Source organism: Rattus rattus, chromosome 2 (assembly GCF_011064425.1).
Source record: "Rattus rattus isolate New Zealand chromosome 2, Rrattus_CSIRO_v1, whole genome shotgun sequence".
In the NCBI taxonomy this organism is placed as follows: domain Eukaryota; kingdom Metazoa; phylum Chordata; class Mammalia; order Rodentia; family Muridae; genus Rattus; species Rattus rattus.
The window spans coordinates 106,776,542-106,796,833 of NC_046155.1; the positions used below are offsets into that span (position 1 = coordinate 106,776,542).

At 40.3% G+C, this 20,292-nt stretch overlaps 1 protein-coding gene across 1 annotated transcript; it reads left to right on the top strand.

The window, feature by feature from the left end:
• The first annotated feature begins 4,563 nt into the window (after window positions 1-4,563).
• LOC116894222 (trace amine-associated receptor 8b-like) lies at window positions 4,564-7,193 on the top strand. Its single transcript, XM_032895933.1, is given in 3 exon segments — window positions 4,564-4,708; window positions 6,123-6,811; window positions 6,814-7,193. Coding segments are annotated over 3 exon segments (1,077 nt in total). The 5' UTR covers window positions 4,564-4,700.
• The last annotated feature ends 13,099 nt before the right edge of the window (window positions 7,194-20,292 follow it).

The following is a 20,292-nucleotide window of genomic DNA, read 5'->3' on the forward strand; positions in this document are numbered from 1 at the left end:
AATCCAAGCTTCGAATGTGTTACTCCTGTCTCTCTTTCTTTCTTAATTTCCAGTGGCTCCCCACCCCAAGGTTCACAAGTCCAGCTGCCTGAGTGACAGATGCAGTAGGAATTTTCAATCTTTATAAGCCTATATAAAAGAAGCACATTCCAGATATTTTAGTTACAAACCACAATCCTATATTGGGCAGATGTAGGGCTAGACTAACTCATTCCCGAGCTATGATGCCCCTTCTAATTGCTGTTTCTCTCAACCACACAGTTCTGGTCTATGGCAGCTTCCTCCTACTCCATCATCTTCCTCTTCCTCTTCTTCTCTCTATCCCACCTGCAACCTCCCTGGAACCTCGAGTCCCACCTTCCTCCCGGCAATGTCCGATCACAGGTTCTATCTAGCCTTTTATTGTTAAAAGGTTCACAGGGCATTACTAGAGTCTGTGAGGATCTGTTCTTCAGGAGCAGCCCCATCTTGAGGAACTAGTACTTAGCATTAGTACTTAGCAGCATTGGACCAACCCACTACACTTAGCAATGATCATAATACTTTGTCAGAATGGAACTGAAAAAATAATTTTCTAAACTAGTAAAAATTATACTTCAAGCAAATACACCATAAATCCTCTACAGCCACAAATTATGCTGGTGCTTCCTAATCAGCTTTCTAAATCTTTTACTACCTAAGCTTGATACCTAACTTCTTCCATATCGGGTGGTATCTCATATATACACATGTAGACACTGGAGAGATGGCTCTGTGGTCAAGAGCACTGACTGTTCTTTTGAAGGTGCTGAGTTCAATTCCTAGCAACCTCATGGTGGCTCACAACCATCTAGTAGATTCAATGCCCTCCTTTGGTGTATCTGAAGACAGATACAGTGTACTCACATTCACATATACACATGTACATGTACGAAAGGGCTTTCACATGTATATATATGAAAGGGGTTCTCATGTATACATGTATAAAAAGAGCTTTGATGTGTGCATGTATTAAAGTTCACCTGGGGGGACTATGACTCACCCAAAGTGCACAGTGTGGAGGTCTAGGAGGCAGGAGTCAAAAGTGGTGGGATAAATGCAAATGCTTTTTAGGAAATAAGAGGAAGAGAGGTTGGAAGGGAAATGGAAGGACTGGAGGAAGGAGAGAAGAAGGAGAAAAGTGTGGGAAAAAAGGGAAGGAAGGAGAAGGGAGAAAAGAAGAGGGAAGAGAGGAGAAGGAGGGGAAGGGAAGTAGGAAATCAAATTCTATCAAATTAAAGAGAATGAGCAGCTGGGCTTGAGAGATGGCTCAGCGGTTAAGAGCACCAGCTGCTCTTCCAGAGGTTTAAATTCAATTCCCAATAACCACGTGGTGGCTCACAACCATCTACAGTGAATTTTGATACCCTCTTTTAACATGCAGCTGTACATGCAGATAGAGCACTCATACATAAAATAAATAAATTTTTAAAAGTTAAACAAAAAGAAAGACCGCACAGCAAAACAAGTAAGTAAAAAAAAAAGCTGCACACAGTACAGGATGGAATTTGCGCCAGCTACTTATCTGATGATTGCTTAGTGTCTAGAATATGTGAGAACACAAAGGAAATAGGACTGAAAAAAAAAAAAACAGTGATTCAACCAATAACAAATCATCTACATAGACAAAAGAAGAGACAAATAGGCAATCAGACTTGGGGGAGGTAGATCTCCCTATAAAAAGAATGTAGAGTAGATAATTATAGATGGATGAGGGAGGGGCTTCTGGACTAGGAGGACCAAGCAGGGAATGGGAGGCAAGAGGGTGATGAGAGAGGGATGATGGGGAGAGACTGCTAACATTAAGGGCCACTTGAGTAGTAGTATGGAAACCTGACACTGTAGAAACATCTTTAAATATCTGCATATATGGAAGTGATCTAAATTAAAAAAAATAGATAATAGGGAGACAAAGTTCCAACTAGACATTTTTCCCATCAAATGAAGCTCCCAATACTGGGAATGGTTTACATCTAATTGTGTTGTTCACAAAAGAGATCCCAGGGGAAGTCTCAAACAACCCAAGCATTGTCAGGGATATACAGTTGCTTTCTACAAGCTAGTAGCAAGGCCTCATTGCTAAAAACAACCCCTACACAGTTTACTGATCATGGAAAGGTAGAGCTGGTGCCCTAACTATAGCCTTCACCCCTACAGACGGGAAAGGGCTTTGTAGTACCAAAGGAGAAAAATAAACACCAACAGAGCTATGAACCCTCTAATCTACAATGCTGTCTTGCCTAAAAAACAGGCTAATTGCAAATGTGGTACCGAGCTTGAAGAAATAACCAACCAACATCTGAATGAAGACCCACTCCATGAGCTGGAATCTATACCTCACACTGCTTGAGTGACCAAAGACTCTGGATCAGATAGCCTGGGGAATGAGAGAGAACTCAAATCCAACTGTTCTCCTAAAGGAACCAGCAGTAACATGACTCCGAATGACATTCGACTAGACTCAGATCAGTCCTTTACTCAGTCATCATCAGAGAATCTTCCTTCTGAGGCAGAGGGAAACAACAAATGGGAAAGGGATTAACAATTGAAATGTAAATAAGAAACACCCAATTTAGTAAAGATGGAGAAACAATAAGAAAAAAAAATCCCACAAAGCTGTCTGTCACGAAGACTTCCAACAGGAATTGGGAATGGTTCACTGGCGAACAGCCTGCCCACATGTCTCTGGGTTGGGGACAGGATTCTCCCAAGGGACAGGTGTGTGCTACATGACAGCTTGCATTTATTTGAAGATCACACTGAGTCCTTCTTACATAACCCTAAATGACTACTAGGCAAAAGGAATGTTATTATCCTAGTGCCAATCCTCTCTTTGCTTCATCTTTTCAGTTCTGGACATTGAGTGGGTTTATACGATGAGTGCTTTGCCAACAGCACCCCTGCTGGAAGCCATCTATTGTGCATAGTGACATGTGATCATCCAATCAAAGCCATCTATTGTGGACAGTGACACAGGTTTTAGCTCAATTTAAGGGTCAGGCACTCTGTTGAGTATATAGGCAATACAAATTGAACATATTTTTTAGTAGGAAAGAAGTTACAAATGGCAAGGTGACAGGAATGGAAGGGGAAGAAAATGAGGTAGGGGCATATGCTGTGAAATTCCTTGAATAATCAATAAAAGCATTATTTTGGGAAAAAGAAAGAGTGGAGAGTTTGAAAAATTATGATATTAATCTCTGACCTGGAACTGGGCAGGAACCCAGCATGGGCAGGAAAGATAGTATGCTAAACTGCACATGATTTTGGAGTTTTTATTTCAAGTGTGCTAAATTGCACATGATTTTGGAGTCTTACTTTAAATTATATTTTGACTGAACTTTAAATATATACACTAACTGCTATGCAATGGAGTCCATCTAGTGGCTTAATAAAAGATGGTGAATGGACAAAGGGAGAGTAAATAGAGAGTGAAAACACAATGAAGCCGTCTTGTGTTTGTGATACACCAGATGTAGGCTAAATTAAACTAGAGACACTTAACTAGTTAGGCTCAAGGTGCAAGTAGAAAAGGAAGGTTTTGATGGATAAAGTCTGTTTTTTTCTTCATTTCTTGAATAGCTTAAAAGTTCTACAGTACACTATCACAGAGGCTGATGTTACATCATTTCATGAAACAGTAGTAAGCTTAGCATTCTACACCATGTTAAGAAAAAAATCCATAAATGTCCGAGTCCCTGAAGAAACTCATGGTGTAGTAAATTCAAAAAGACAGCGAATCCCACTGGAGAGCCCCTGACCTGATGCCCCTGTTCTAGTCTTTGTCCTCTCTCTTAGAGCCCCTGTACTGCAGACTACTACAAGTGTGTTTATGCTGTGACTCTTCACCTTCGTAACTAACACGAGCTTCCAGACAACAACGATTTGTTAAGTGAGTTAAATTCATTCATATGTAATAGTTCATTCATACAAAATAATTTCAAATACCCCACTACTTCCGGAGGGGTTCCCTTCTGAGAGCACCGTAACTGAAACAGAAGAAGAAAATGTGAAAGCGTTCAGAGAGTTAGTTTATACAGTAAATAAAATACTGAGTGAAGCTCTAGGGAGGGAAGATTTAACTAGGTGGGGAAAAGTCCTATTGTTGACATAAATGTCTATGTGTAACTGTAACCAATGACACAATGAAGCAGCTCATGACAAACCGACCTGGAGTTTTAATCCAGTTATCTGAGGTGTAAGGCAGAGGTCACTGGGCAGGAGAGGGCAGTAGCATGAGCTCTGGACTCATGAGGGTCCTATGGGTCCACCAGCTCCCTTGTGCCTGACCCCAGATGGCTCACTTCCACTGAAGGATCCAGGATGAGTTAGGTCACAATGGACAGTGTCAGAGACCATGGGATCATTTCATGTCAAAGTCCAAAGGTTCTATCACCATTTCAGTTCAGAAGTATACTAAGAGCTGTCTTACAAAATAGGGGATTAGTCCATCACTCCAAACAGCATGGCTTTGCTTCAGAACTGCCAACTCTCCCCTGTTCATCCCAGTGCAAATCGTCAGCACAAGGTCTCTACAAGGGATACCTCAAGCACCACAGGTCACCACTGTCCTGACTTCTTACCAAGGTCCCATCTAACCACAAGGCATTCCCCTGCTCTCACCTCTAGAGAAAGCTGGTCAGAATGACACTCCTAAGTGTGAGGTATGTCACCTTGGGTCCATGAGGAGGTTGGTCAGCCTCTGTGCTTCTCTTTGATGTGTGCAGGTAAAAGATGAAGTCCTTCCCTGTGGGGGACCGGACTGCTGGACTAAGCAAAGGTAGTGCCTTGCCCTGAGCAGATTCCTGAGAAGGGCTTGACCTTTGCTGTCTGCCTCAGTGTTAAGGAGAATGTCTTGCAGGATTTACAAATGTCCTTGGGCAAGTCCTTCCCCAATTTTTGCTCTAAACATGTTTAAACAGTTGAAAATCCGTTGGGCTCATCTTCTCAGAACTGTCTCGACCCACAAATAATTGGCAGGGGACTTTATTGAAACATCTTTAATGAAGGTAAAAATCTTTACAGGAACTGTCTATTGACTTACAGGAAACACTGACCTCACTAAAGTGTTGAGAGTTGAGGTCCAACTCACTCATCCTTTCCCTTGTATCCTCAATAGAAAGGAGCCAAGGGATCTGTACGTTGCCTGGATGATGTTTCCTACTTTTGTTAGTATTTTATTGCTTCCATTTGAGTATTAAACCTTGCCATGTGCTTTGGAAATGTCCTTGATCAGGCAGTCACATTGAGGTGAATGTGATATAGGAGGTGTGAGAGAGCACGACCTGTAAGACTTCCATGACTGAGCCATGGAATCACCCATTGATTTCATCTCTCACAATTCCTGTGTTGCTCTAAATGAATTACACAACATCTTTTGTATCTTTGTTTAGCACATCACATCTTTCTTTAAAAGTTTTCAATCTTACTACTCTAAAAAGAAAATAGTTTCTTTAAAACATCTGTACTGATAATAATGACTTCATCCATCAAAAAGAAATAGCTATGTCTCAGGCTAAGAGTATTAAATGGTTAATATAATTGCCAAATACTGAACTTTTCAGAGCAGTCAAAAAATTCTTGGTTGTGGCTATCAGCAATAATTGCCCAAATTAGCAATGTTCAGAGAAACATAAATTGTAGAACTTGCTAATTGTAATTCCCAACAGTGAGTGTGTTTTGAAGATTCACACCTTGCACTGTAGGGATTCCTCATGTGGAGTTTACAGTGGATGGAGGGGATTGGCTGTCTGTTCCAAACAACATAGGACTTGAAATACTATTAAAGTGGCCTTTGGAATATGCCATTATATTATAAGCCATCATCTTTTGCAAGAAAGGAATCTATTCTCCATTACTCAGGTAATTGTACAGTTGAAAATCAGAATTGAATTTGCCTGGCATTAACAGTAAAATTTAGCATACTTATAGGAATAATTATGTGATTATAGATGGGAAAATTTATTTTCTGAGTTTTTATATTTCTTCATTTTTTATGATTAAAATGGAAAAACTAATAATCTTAGGCAATATTTAAAATTAATTCTTCAGTATAGTGTGCATTTCTTTAATTTTTGTGTCTCATAATTGCTGTTGTCTTCTAGCAGGACAGAAATCCCTCAAGCATCAAAAGGCAGAATCATGACAAGCAACTTTTCCCAAGTCGCCCTGCAGCTCTGCTATGAGAACATAAATGCTTCCTGCATTAAAACTCCCTATTCACCAGGGCCCCGGGTCCTCCTGTACATGGTCTTTGGCTTTGGGGCTGTGCTGGCAGTGTGTGGGAACCTCCTGGTGGTGATTTCAGTCCTCCATTTCAAGCAGCTGCACTCTCCTGCCAATTTCCTCATCGCCTCCCTGGCCAGCGCTGACTTCTTGGTGGGCATCTCTGTGATGCCGTTCAGCATGGTCAGGTCCATCGAGAGCTGCTGGTACTTTGGAGACACATTTTGTAGCCTTCACAGCTGCTGTGATGTGGCTTTTTGTTACTCTTCTGCTCTCCACCTCTGTTTCATCTCTGTGGACAGGTACATCGCTGTCACGGACCCTCTGGTCTATCCCACCAAGTTCACAATGTCTGTGTCTGGAATTTGCATCAGCATCTCCTGGATTCTGCCCCTTGTGTACAGCAGTGCAGTGATCTACACAGGCATCAGTGCTACGGGGATTGAAAACTTAGTAAGTGCTCTCAACTGCGTAGGGGGCTGCCAAGTCGTGGTCAATCAAGACTGGGTTTTGATAAGTTTTCTCTTATTCTTCATACCTACCCTTGTTATGATCACACTGTATAGCAAAATTTTTTAGTAGCCAAACAGCAAGCTGTAAAAATTGAAACTTCTATAAGTGGAAGCAAAAGAGAATCGTCCTTAGAGAGTCACAAAGCCAGGGTGGCCAAGAGAGAGAGGAAGGCTGCCAAAACCTTGGGGGTCACTGTGGTGGCATTTATGGTCTCATGGCTCCCATACACAATTGACACCTTGATTGATGCTTTCATGGGATTCATCACTCCTGCCTATATCTATGAAATTTGTGGCTGGATCGCTTATTATAACTCAGCCATGAACCCTTTGATTTATGCTTTCTTTTACCCTTGGTTTAGGAAAGCCATAAAGCTCATTTTAAGTGGGAAAATTTTAAGGGGTCATTCATCAACTACAAGTTTGTTTTCAGAATAAGCATTAATACAAAATTCAGAAAATAAAGAAAACTATGAAATGGTGACAGAATTAATTGTAAGGAATTGCCCATCTGAAACTACAAAAGTACAGCATTTTTTAAAAAAAAATTACGCAGGAGGAAAGTCATGCCATAGTTAAACCATTAAAGTGTCATTGAGATGTTTATTGTACTACAAGACAAACCAATGCATGGCTTTTTATGTATTCGTTGTATTTTAGCATTCACTACCAATATCCAGTACATTCAATTTTTTAAAAAGATCCGTTAAGTATATGTATGTGAGTACATTGTCACTTTTTTCAGACACACCAGAAGAGAGCATCAGATCCCATTAGAGATGGTTCTGTGGTGAGAATTGAACTCAGGACTTCTGGAAGGGCAGTCAGTGTTCTTAACCACTGAGCCATCGCTCCAGCCACAGGGCATTGAATTTTAGATCTAATTCTTGGGCAGAAAATCTCTAAGGTAATGATCTTCCTTCCTATACTGTCTGCAGTGAGGCATTAGGTTTCTATAGTTGTCAGAACAAAATACCATAAACTTACACACACAGAATTCGTTGTTACATAGCAATGCAATGTCCCAAGGCTGATAGCTGCAGAGCTCAAGGTCAAGCCTTGGAAGAGCTGATTTCTTCTGAGGGCGTCTACCCTCAGCTTGCAGATGTCTCTTGCTCCTTGTCTGTGTCCTTACTCCTTCTACACACTGGGTCAAGGTGCAGCCTGATTGCCCACTTGACTCTATTGCCTCTTAAAAATGGACGGACAAGAGTTAGAACTTCATCTTTAAACTAATCTGGAAGCAGCCCTTGCAGGCACATCTACCCATGATGACATGGTAGAGGGAGGGCCAACCTTCTAATTGTTCTCCTATGACAAGTCCTCCATATTCCCAAAATGTTTCTCACCTCTCGAGATATGCACCAGTGTGGAGTCCTCCCATGTCCATCAAGGGGTGTGGCACAGGATCTTGGACCATGCACAGTGTCTTGTGACTGGTATTCAGATATAAACACAGGTATTTTCGCGAAAGTGGAAAAATCTTCCACCAAAAGGAAGAACAAAGGAAGAGAAAACAAGAGGCAGACAATGTAAATGTTCAGGTGTGGTGCAGAAGCTGAGTGGGTGGGGCACATGGGAGAAGGAAGAATATTAGCAAGAGACAAGGGAAGGTAGTGTGGAAGAGGAATAAATTAGAAAAAAGCAGAGTGGGTTGTTCAAAGTCATATAATGCAATATCAAAACTGCCATAATAAAGCATATAACTTTGTACGTTAACTTAAAATTTCTTAATGAAACATTGTATCTACAAAAATGTGCTGTTACTATATGTCAATTAAAATATTTTTCAACAGAATATAAATCTTGTTTGTTTTTAAATATCATGACTGGTGACCATGATCAACTTTTTTCCTTCTTTTTATTGTATATTTCATGTATTTACATTTCAAATGTTATCCCTCTTTCCCCCTCTCCACTTCCCCTCCTTCCCTGAGGATGCTCCCTCACCCACCCACCCACCCACCCCCAACCTCAACACCATGGCATTGCCCTACAATGGGGAAATGAGCCTTCACAGGACAAAGGGCTTCTCCTACTATTGATGCCACAGAACACCAGCTTCTGCTACACATGCAACTGGATTCATGGGTTCCTCCATGTGTACTCATTGGTTGATGGTTTAGTCCCTGGGAACTCTGGTTGGTTGATATTATCATTCTTCCTATGGGGTTGCCAACCCCTGCAGCTTCTTCAGTCCTTTCTCTAACTCCTCCATTGGGGTCCCTGTCCTCAGTCTGATGGTTAGCTGCAAGCATCCTCATCTGTATCAGTAAGGCCACAGCAGAGCCTCTCAGGAGACTCCATTTCAGGCTCCTGTCAGCAATTACTTCTTGGCATCAGCAATAGTGAGTGGGTTTGGGGGCTACATATGGGATCATTCCCAGGTGTGAGTCTCTGGACAGCCTTTTCTTCATTCTCTTTCTCTCTCTGTCCCTATATTACCTCCCATGAGTATTTTGTTCTTCCTTTTAAGAAGAACTGAGGCATCCACATTTTGGTCTTCCTTCTTCTTGAGCTTCATATGGTCTGTGAATTTTTTTCATGGGTATTCCAAGGTTTTGGGCTAATATCCAATTATCAGTGAGTGCAAAAACCATGTGTGTTCTTTTGTGACTGAGTTATATCCTCAGGATGATATTTTCTAGTTCCATCTATTTGCCAAGGAATTTTATGAAGTCATTGTTTTAATAACTGAGTAGTAATGCATTGTGTAAATGTACTATGTTTTCTGTATCCATTCCTCTGTTGAAGGACATCTGGGTTCTTTCCAACTTCTAGATTTTATAAGTAAGTCTACTATGAACATAGTGGAACATGTTTCCTTCTTATATGTGGGAGCATCTTTTGGGTATGTGCTCAGGAGTGGTATAACTGTGTCCTCAGGTAGTACTATACCCAATTTTCTGAGGAACCGTCAGACTGATTTCCACAGTGGTTGTACCAGCTTGCAATCCCAACAACAATGGAAAAAGTTCCTATTTCTCTCCATCATCACCAACATCTGCTGTCACCTGAGTTTTTGATCTTAGCCATTCTGACTGGTGAGGTAGAATCTCAGGGTTGTTTTGATTTGCATTTCCCTGATGACTAATGATGAAGAACATTTCTTTAGGTGCTTCTCACCATTCAGTATTCCTCAATTTACAACTCTTTGATTAGCTCTGTAACTCATTTTAATAGGGTTATTTGGTTCTCTGGAGTCTAACTTCTTGAGTTCTTTGGAAGTGTTAGATATTAGCTCTCTATCAGATGTAGGATTGGTAAGATTCTATTCCCAATCTGTTGGTTGCCCTTTTGCCCTATTGACAGTGTCCTTGCTTTACAGAAGCTTTGTAGTTTTATGAGGTCCCATTTGTCCATCCTTGATCTTAGAGCATAAGCCATTGGTGTTCCCTTGTGCTTATGTGTTCAAGGCTCTTACTTACTCTCTATTAGTTTGAGTGCATCTGGTTTGACGTGGAGGTCCTGATGATGCCGAGTGGTCTTGGTTTCTGTTGCTTAGGTACTTTCTCTTGCCTCTTACCCTCTACTTATCTCTGATATTAGTTGGTCTTGCTACCTCTGACTGGAATTTGTCCCTTCTGTGGGCATGTGGCCCATGATCTTCAGAGTGAGAACACTCCTGGGAGGCCAGCTCTCTTCTGGCAGGATTTGTGTTCAGAGGGCTCTGGGGAAGCCTTTGCTCTGGAAGCAGACGGATACTGGCAGGATCCTGTCCCAGGCTGCTCCATGGTTCCTGTGCCCTGTGCACTCCTGTTAGTTCCCTCTTTGGTTAGTCAGCGGAGCAAAAGTGAGCTCTCACCTGTGCTTTTAGAATTGAGAGCGCTCCTGGGAATCCAGTTCTCTTGGGCAGGCTTTGGGTCTGGAGGGCTGTGGGACGGCCTTAGCTCTGATCCCAGATGGAGACCATAATCAACTTAAAAATGGTGAATGAAGCATCAATTATCACTCGGGAATGTCATTTATAAAACGTTTTCACTTGAGTTTAGACATAATTCACTTCTTCAGCTTTCTTCAATGTTTTCTTCACCCAAAATAATCTTCAGAGCAGTTCTTTCTAAGTTTTGCAGACAAAAGTTAAGCAGATGTCACTAATCATGACAGCACCGGTGTCTGTATCTTAGGTTTTCCTATATATCTATATCTATATATCTACATATATATATATCCATATATATATCTACATATATATATATATACTTAAAATAGTAACTAAGTTATGAACAGTAAAATATTATTAACATTCTATGGACACAAACACATTATTATATTGTAAAATCTGTACCAGTGTAGTCTCAGAATACACTACTACATTACCTACTCTCTCATCTGTAATTTGAGATGATATGCTGTCTCAGGAATGAAATGCAGATATGTTAGTGACTGACAACTTGCCTGCCATTAGGGACATACTTTTCGTAGTTTGAAGTGTGACACAAATAGTGTTTATTGTTCTTCAAAATATCACAGAAAGATGACTAGTTGTTACCTCATATCTTGGTCACTTCTGCATAGGATTTTTTTAATCTATAATAAAATTTAAGATTTCTACACTCACACTCAGTGAGAGCAATTACTGGCCACAATTACCTGAATTGATAATATTGTTACTTGTGTGCACTGAGGTCATTAAATTGTGAATGACACTGATCCCAAGCATGGCTGCCATTGTGAGCATGACCAAGACAGCTACCTTGTGCACACTGCACAGGTAGGTAATAGTAATTATTATTGTGTATAATAATATATCAGAATATTCATATAATAATTATAATTATAATAATTATATTTCAGAATCCAGCTTCATTTAAAATATAACTTCTAATATCCACTCCATGTTGAGCCCAAGCTGGCTTTACTCTGAGTGGATCCTCTACCACAATATCTTGGTTCTGGAGGGATTGTTTAATGGGGTAAGTGGTTGGCATATAATCATATGCACCCTGATTCATGTCTCCAGCAGTCATGTAAAAAGCAGGGCATGCATATGAACTACATGGATTCACATGTATGAATGCACATACATGTATATGTAACATACACACACAAATGATGATGGTGGTGGTAGAAAAAAAAGTACAGGCTTGTGGCACCGTGTCTGGTAAGCCATGATTATTTTACTTCTCGACTTTCCCATTTGTCATTTCTTGACCAAAGTTAATAGCGAGTAGCTGAACTAGAGAAAGCAAAGCATGAGGGGGTTTGTAGGAGGAATATTGTTCTTTAAGTTCCTAACTCTCACTCATTCCTTCAGTGTATGATGAGGTAGCTTATGAGCACATACATAGAGAAAGAACTATAGAAGCCTCCTCTCTAGTGCCAAGATGACAGTAAGGTCTAATATTATCCAATATTATTACATCACTTGAATATTGTTTTAGAAATACTCATTAAGGGGTTGGGGATTTAGCTCAGTGGTAGAGCGCTTGCCTAACAAGCTTCAAGGCCCCGGGTTCGGTCCCCAGCTCCGGAAAAAAAAAAAAAGAAATACTCATTAATAGTAGTGAAACCAGAGGAAAAATAGATATTGGAATTCAAAATTGGGGATTTAAACTATTACTATTTTGAGATATGATATAAATTTACTTCTTACCATTGAAGTCTGCTCTTACAGCCTGATTAGTTTTTTTCATGATACTGGAGAAGATTAAATATCTCTCTCACACTAGAATTATTTGGTTTCAATGAGATACGGAAGCACTTAGCTGCTTTAGGTTACGTTACAGAACAGTTTATATCATTTCCTTTCTCCGTTTGTTAGAAGTTCCACCTCAGGGCATTTGTTCTAGTGATAATTGAATCATTATACATCACAATGTTTAAAACGAGAACATTTAGAAAAATCTGAGGAAAGCATTTTGAAAAAATTCAGTAAAGCAGCAAACAGAATACATCAGAGAGGTACAAAGGCAGTAAGAAATTACAAGGTTCATTGAGGGGTAAAAAAGAAGAGGTGAATTTAAATTTTAGGGTGAATTGTTCTTTTCACCAGATAGTAACCAACTTTAGAAAGAATCCTTGAGACCAGGAAGAGTATAGCACGGCTTTGCCATTCTCATAGGGCAGTGAGAAATATTAGATTTTTTTTTTTAATGTCCCAACCAGAAGGAGGAGCCCCCACCTCATACCCACAGCCAGTGTTTGTAGTACAACCTTGAAACACAGTATTTCCTGAAGATGAGGGTGGGCCTTTTCTTCAAATTGTCTCAAGGATTATGGTAGAGAGGGTAGGGAGATACTGCTGGGTCTCTTAGTGATGTGCTAGAAGCAAGTGTTTCTGTCTCTGGGAGAGAATGTATCAGCCCAATGCCTTAAAGTATATGAAAATTTCATAGAGAAACTTTCAACCTTGGTTAAGAAATAATCAGGAACAAAATTATACAATACACTATTGTGGAAAGCAACAGACAGAATGGATAATTTAAAATGTGAGGGAATTCATATTGTCCTTTCTTTTTTTTTCATTTTTTAATAATTTTTATTGGTAAAATTACATCAGTTCCTAAAAATAACAAAGTCAGTAACAATATCAATAAAATAAGTAAGTACACTTCTAGGATTTTGTCTTCTTTTAAAGAAGAGAATAGACTTTTTATTGTATATTTTATTTATTGATATTCCAAATGTTATCTCCTTTCTCGATTTCCACTCTGCAACCCCCTATCCCCTCTCCCTGCTCCTATGAGGGTGCTCTCCCCTCCCACCGACTCACCCACTCCCACTTTACTGTTTTGACATTGCCCTACACAGGATTAAGGGCTTCCCCTCCCATTGATTCCAGATAAGGCCAACCTCGGCTATATAGCAGCTAGAACCATGGGTCCCTCCATATGTCCTCTTTGGTTGGTGGTTTGGTCCCTAGGATCTCTGAAAGAATCTAGTCTAGTCAAGTAATAGTTTCAAACTGTTCAACCGCCATACAGATACCTATTCTTTCCTTTAATATTCTGTCTTGAGTACAGAAAATAATCTGTGAAAGACCAAAAATGAGAAAAGAGGCAAGGTGTAAAATTCTCACTCAAACAAGGTGTAAGTAGTAAGTAGTAAGTAGATATATCCATGAGAGAGTAGTAAGTGTGCACATGGTGAAAGCAATGTAACTCCAGATATGTTAAAATTCATTCACACTTTTAGCAGCAAATAAGACTACTTGCCACAAAGCAGGATCTTATGGGGTTATGTTGAACTTGGCCTCGTTTTGGGTAAGGAGTAGATAAAGATTATACTGTAGAACTCAAGAATATGAATTCCTATATTAGTAAATCTGATTATTTTTGAAATTGTTTATAGTAACACAGTTTTCTGTCTCATATTTATAATACTTTTAAATATATGAATATTCTAGCAAATAGATAACTTCATATTACTATTGTTGAATATACACATATGTCTAAACAGGATGAGTATCCTGTAAAATAAATTAGGACAGTGAGTAAGTTCAGTTGATATTGAGCAAAAATTATCATTATATGGTACTCCAGATCAGCCCTATGGAGATCTGTGTTCATCAGTTTTATCTTTCTTTCTTGAAACCAGGCAAACATTGATTGATCTACATTGTTGAGAGATACAAGTTAATCTTCAGCTTATGAAATGGTCAGCCTTTAAGAAAGACTATAGAAAAATCTCAAATGGATACAGTTACCAATTTTATCCTCGGTATTCTGTGCATTTTATTCTGGGTATCCTGTACTATATGGTATTGTACAGTTGAAATTATTTTTTGGATAAAGATAAAGATAGGCTAGGAGGAAGAAGAGTTGGTAGGGTTTATGCCTGAAATATACAAAGCCATGTGTTTGAGCCACAGTGATGTATTAACCAGAAATGTTAGGACACAACAATAATCCTAATACTCAGTAAGTATACATAGAAGGATCTGTACTTTATGACCACATTCAGTTACATAGGAAGACAGTGACTTTGCAGGCAGCCTTGTTTACATAATATCCTATCTCAAGCAAAACAAAACAATTAAAATGTGTTGGGAAATATTATATGTTCATTTCTTTTTTCCATGATTTTTTTTATTAACTTGAGTATTTCTTATTTACATTTCGAGTGTTATTCTCTTTCCCAGTTTCCGGGCCAACATCCCCCTAACCCCTCCCTCTCCCCCTCCCCTTCTTTATGGATGTTCCCCTCCCCATCCTCCCCCCATTGCCGCCCTCCCCCCAACAATCACGTTCACTGGGGGTTCAGTCTTAGTAGGACCCAGGGCTTCCCCTTACACTGGTGATTTTACTAGGATATTCAATGCTACATATGAGGTCAGAGTCCAGGGTCAGTCCATGTATAGTCTTTAGGTAGTGGCTTAGTCCCTGGAAGCTCTGGTTGCTTGGCATTGTTGCTCATATGGGGTCTTGAGCCCCTTCAAGCTCTTCCAGTTCTTTCTCTAATTCCTTCAACGGGGGTCCTATTCTCAGTTCGGTGGTTTGCTGCTGGCATTTGCCTCTGTATTTGCTGTATTCTGGCTGTGTCTCTCAGGAGAGATCTACATCCGGTTCCTGTCTGCCTGCACTTCTTTGCTTCATCCATCTTGTCTAATTGGGTGGCTGTATATGTATGGGCCACATGTGGGGCAGGCTCTGAATGGGTGTTCCTTCTGTGTCTGTTTTAATCTTTGCCTCTCTATTCCCTGCCAAGTGTATTCCTGTTCCCCTTTTAAAGAAGGAGTGAAGCATTCACATTTTGATCATCCGTCTTGAGTTTCATATGTTCTATGCATCTGGGTAATTCAAGCATTTGGGCTAATAGCCACTTATCAATGAGTGCATACCATGTGTGTTTTTCTATGATTGGGTTACCTCACTCAGGAAGATATTTTCCAGTTCCAACCATTTGCCTATGAATTTCATAAAGGCATTTTTTTGATAGCTGAGTAATATTCCATTGTGTAGATGTACCACATTTTCTGTATCCATTCCTCTGTTGAAGGGCATCTGGGTTCTTTCCAGCTTCTGGCTATTATAAATAAGGCTGCTATGAACATAGTGGAACACGTGTCTTTTTTATATGTTGGGGCATCTTTTGGGTATATGCCCAAGAGAGGTATAGCTGGATCCTCAGGTAGTTCAATGTCCAATTTTCTGAGGAACCTCCAGACTGATTTCCAGAATGGTTGTACCACCAACAATGGAGGTGTTTCTCTTTCTCCACATCCTCGCCAGCATTTGCTGTCACCTGAGTTTTTGATCTTGGCCATTCTGACTGGTGTGAGGTGAAATCTCAGGGTTGTTTTGATTTGCATTTCCCTTATGACTAAAGATGTTGAACATTTCTTTAGGTGTTTTTCAGCCATTCGGCATTCCTCAGCTGTGAATTCTTTGTTTAGCTCTGAACCCCATTTTCTAATAGGGTTATTTTCCTCCCTCGGTCTAACTTCTTGAGTTCTTTGTATATTTTGGATATAAGGCCTCTATCTGTTGTAGGATTGGTAAAGATCTTTTTCCCAATCAAAATGGCATTTTGTCCTAACCACAGTGTCCTTTTGCCTTACAGAAGCTTTGCAGTTTTATGAGATCAATTTGTCGATTCTTGATCTTAGAGCATAAGCCATTGGTGTTTTTTGTTCAGGAAATTTTTCCAGTGCCCATGTATTCGAGATGCTGCCCTAGTGTTTCTTCTATTAGTTTGAGTGTATCTGGTTTGATGTGGAGGTCCTTGATCCACTTGGACTTAAGCTTTGTACAGGGGTGATAAGCATGGATCGATCTGCATTCTTCTACATGTTGACCTCCAGTTGAACCAGCACCATTTGCTGAAAATGCTATCTTTTTCCATTGAATGGTTTTTGGCTCCTTTGTCAAAAATCAAGTGCCCATAGGTGTGTGGGTTCATTTCTGGGTCTTCAATTCTGTTCCATTGGTCTATCTGTCTGTCTCTGTACCAATACCATGCAGTTTTTATCACTATTACTCTGTAATATTGCTTGAGTTCAGGGATAGTGATTCCCGCTGAAGTCCTTTTATTGTTGAGGATAGTTTTAGCTATCCTGGGCTTTTTGTTATTCCAGATGAATTTGCAAATTGTTCTGTCTAACTCTTTGAAGAAATGGATTGGTATTTTGATGGGGATTGCATTGAATCTGTAGATCGCTTTTGGTAAAATGGCCATTTTTACTATATTAATCCTGCCAATCCATGAGCATGGGAGATCTTTCCATCTTCTGAGGTCTTCTTCAATTTCTTTCTTCAGAGTCTTGAAGTTCTTATTGTACAAATCTTTTACTTGCTTGGTTAAAGTCACACCGAGGTACTTTATATTAATTGGGTCTATTATGAAGGGTGTCGTTTCCCTAATTTCTTTCTTGGCTTGCTTCTCTTTTGTGTAGAGGAAAGCTACTGATTTATTTGAGTTAATTTTATACCTAGAAAGTGGAAATTCTTAAGAGAAATAGGTAAGCCAGATATTTATTTTACTTAATTTTAAAACTTTGCTTAATTGTTGAAGTATGCTGAATGCTGCATCCTTTTAAAAGCATACCTTCAAAGGCCACAAAACCACATTTGTACACATTTTTATGGATATGATTTTATTTATTTATTTGACTTATTTATTTTATTTATTTATATAATAAAAGTGTGTTGCCTCTTTCTCAGTCCCCCCTCACAGAGTTCTTTTCTCCACTCCCCTATCCATTGTTTCTGAGATGGTGCCCCAACCCCCAAGGATCCCCCTCTCTGTGGTATCAAGACTCTACAAGATTAGGAAAATCCTATCCAACAGAGGCCAGAAAAGGCATTACTCTACATACGTACAAGGTACAAGCTACATATGTGCTACCCCCCTGGGGAAAGACCTTGCATGCTCTTTAGTTGTTGACTTAGTCTCTGGGAGCTCCCATGGGCCCAGGTGAGTTGTTATTGTTGATTTTCCTATGAGGTTGTCAGCCCCTTCAGTTCCCTCAGTCCTTCCCCTAAATCTTCCATAGGAAGAGAGTTCTTCAGTCCAATGCTTTTTTCCAAGCATTTTCATCCACCCATTGTTGTGTGTGCAGCTTCTCCTATCTCCTATCAGACTCCTGTTGGTTCATGGGCCTACACTACTACTGTCAGGATCTTGACTTTTCCTATTGAGGGGAATCTCTCCATACATATCCTTATTTGTATCTGCATCTGTCTCGGTTAGCTGTTGGTAGAGCCTCTCAGAGGACAGCCACACTAGGCTCCTGTCTACAAGCACAACACAGCATCAGTAATAGTGTCAGAATTTGTCAGGATGGATCCCAAGTTGGGCTGATCTTTGGTTGGCCATTGCTTCAGTCTCTGCTTAATTTTTCTGCCTGAATTAATTTTAGACAGGAACAGTTTTGGGTCAAAAGTTTTGTGAGTGGTTTGGTGTCCCTATCTCTTCACTAGAGGCCATGATTGACTACTGGAGGTGGCCTCTTCAAGTTCCATCTCCTCACTGTTTAGAATTTTGATGGTCTCCTCTATCCCAGGTCTCTGGGACTTAAAGCTTAATGGTTTAATGTTCCCCATCTCTGAATGCTTACAATTAATGCTGACGTGTGTACTATCTCTCATTTCTACTCAATAAACCCAACTGTACTAGAATCCTTCCCTGATAAAGATTGTACTGGCTTGGTTTGTGTTTCAACTTGACAGTAGCATCAGAGAGGAAGGATGAATTGAGGAAATATAGCTGTAGGGCATTTTCTTAATTAATGGTTTATTGAAGATAATACATCCCATGAGCATGGTACCATTCCTGGGCTGGTAGTCCTAGGTTTTATAAATTAACATGTTGAACAAGACATATGAAACAAGCCAGTAAGCTGCTTCCCCCATGGCCTCTGCATCAGCTTCTGGTTCAGATGATCTGAACCAACTGTCTCACAGTGAAGTTATGACCTATATCTAGGGCCTTCATGGTTCCTACATCAGCCAAGTTCCTGCTCTATCCTTCAGTAATGAACAGCAATACAGAAATGTAAGCTCAATAGAACCTTTGCTCCCCAGCTTGCTTTCTGATCACTGTGTCCTTCCTTACAGCAATAGAAACCCTAGATGTGACAAAGATGCTCTTCTAACCTGAGTGGACCTCTGTGACTGGGAAGCACCACAGTACAACCAACAGCACTGGGCTGCACTTGTGTGCTGTCATTGGGAGAACTCAAGTAAATGAGGGCAGCACCGAAAGTTCATACTGAAGTGGTCAAATTTGCATGGGTACAGAGAGTGTTTAGTGGCCTGAAGAAGCCAATGGGTGGACGGGCCCCAACAGGGGAGAAAGACAGGAGTTACTCTTCTGGGAGAAACTGGGAGGAAGTATGAGGACCTGCCTGAGAGCGGTCCTGTCTGCTGGGTGACAGAGGCAGCAGAATCACACTGTAGTTCCTTCCAACAGACATTGTTTCTGTGGATCTAACCACTTGTTTGTAGGTTGAATGATGGGCAGGCTCACCGTGGGAGACAGACAGACACTGGGCAGAAAACATTCTAGTGTTGGCAGTTGGGAGATCAACCAGGATGTGCTGCAGCAGGAAGGGGATGAATATGGGAGAGTCCAAGTAAGGATCCTGACGACTTGTCTTCAGAATACAAGATGTAAGCTGGAGGAGATGTGAGGAAGCACTTTGGCACCACTCCCCAGAACTGTGAGGAATGGGAAAAACAGCTTCACACCATGTGCCACTGTCCGTGGTACCAAAAAGAACATGTAGTTTCTCTCGGTAGACTTTCTCTGCAGGTATTATTTAGAACCATCCTTTACCGTGTGCAAATCTGTTCTTATAAGGTACCTATTTTATTTACTTATGTGTTTGTCTGTGTGAGCATGAAAATGGAAGTCTGAGAACAACTTGTGGGAATTGGTTCTCTCCTTCCATCATATGGGTCCTAGGGATCAACCTCAGGTCATTGGGCTTGATAGCCAGTGTCCTCATCCTCTGAGAATTCTTCTAGTTTGTTACTAGTAATTTAATTCCCTGCTGAGCCTAATTTATAAGTTACACTTCATCTAGATAGATGGATGACAGATAGATAGATGGATGGATAGATAGATAGATAGATAGATAGATAGATGACAGACAAATAGATGGGGAAAAGGTGTAAATAGGATCCAGAGTCATCTACTATTTTAATAATCAATTGGGCATCTTTATCTTAAGAACAAAGAACTATGACACACACCATTTTGGGGTGACAAAAACTATGTATACATCATGCAGAAGTGAACTGTGCAGAGCTTAAGGGGGCTACGCTTGGGGTAACTTGTCTTTGTGCCAAACCTATGTAGTAGATCCTCTCCTTGACAATTGTCTGGAAAACTGTACTAATTCTATGATGACCCTCAAGGCCTAATTACTGGTTCCCTAATATTGTATGTGCACCTAGGTTCTTCCTCAATAATGAGTACAAGAAATTTACCTTCAGTCCTCCAATCTCCAGTAGGTACAAACACTGAGGAAACAGAGAGGGATTGTCAAAGAGGAACAGGAAGCAGACAGCCGCTTCCTCAGGGTCATCAAATGTGAATAGCTGAACTGTGTCACTTAAAATATAGATGCTAGGGTATTAATTTTCAGGAG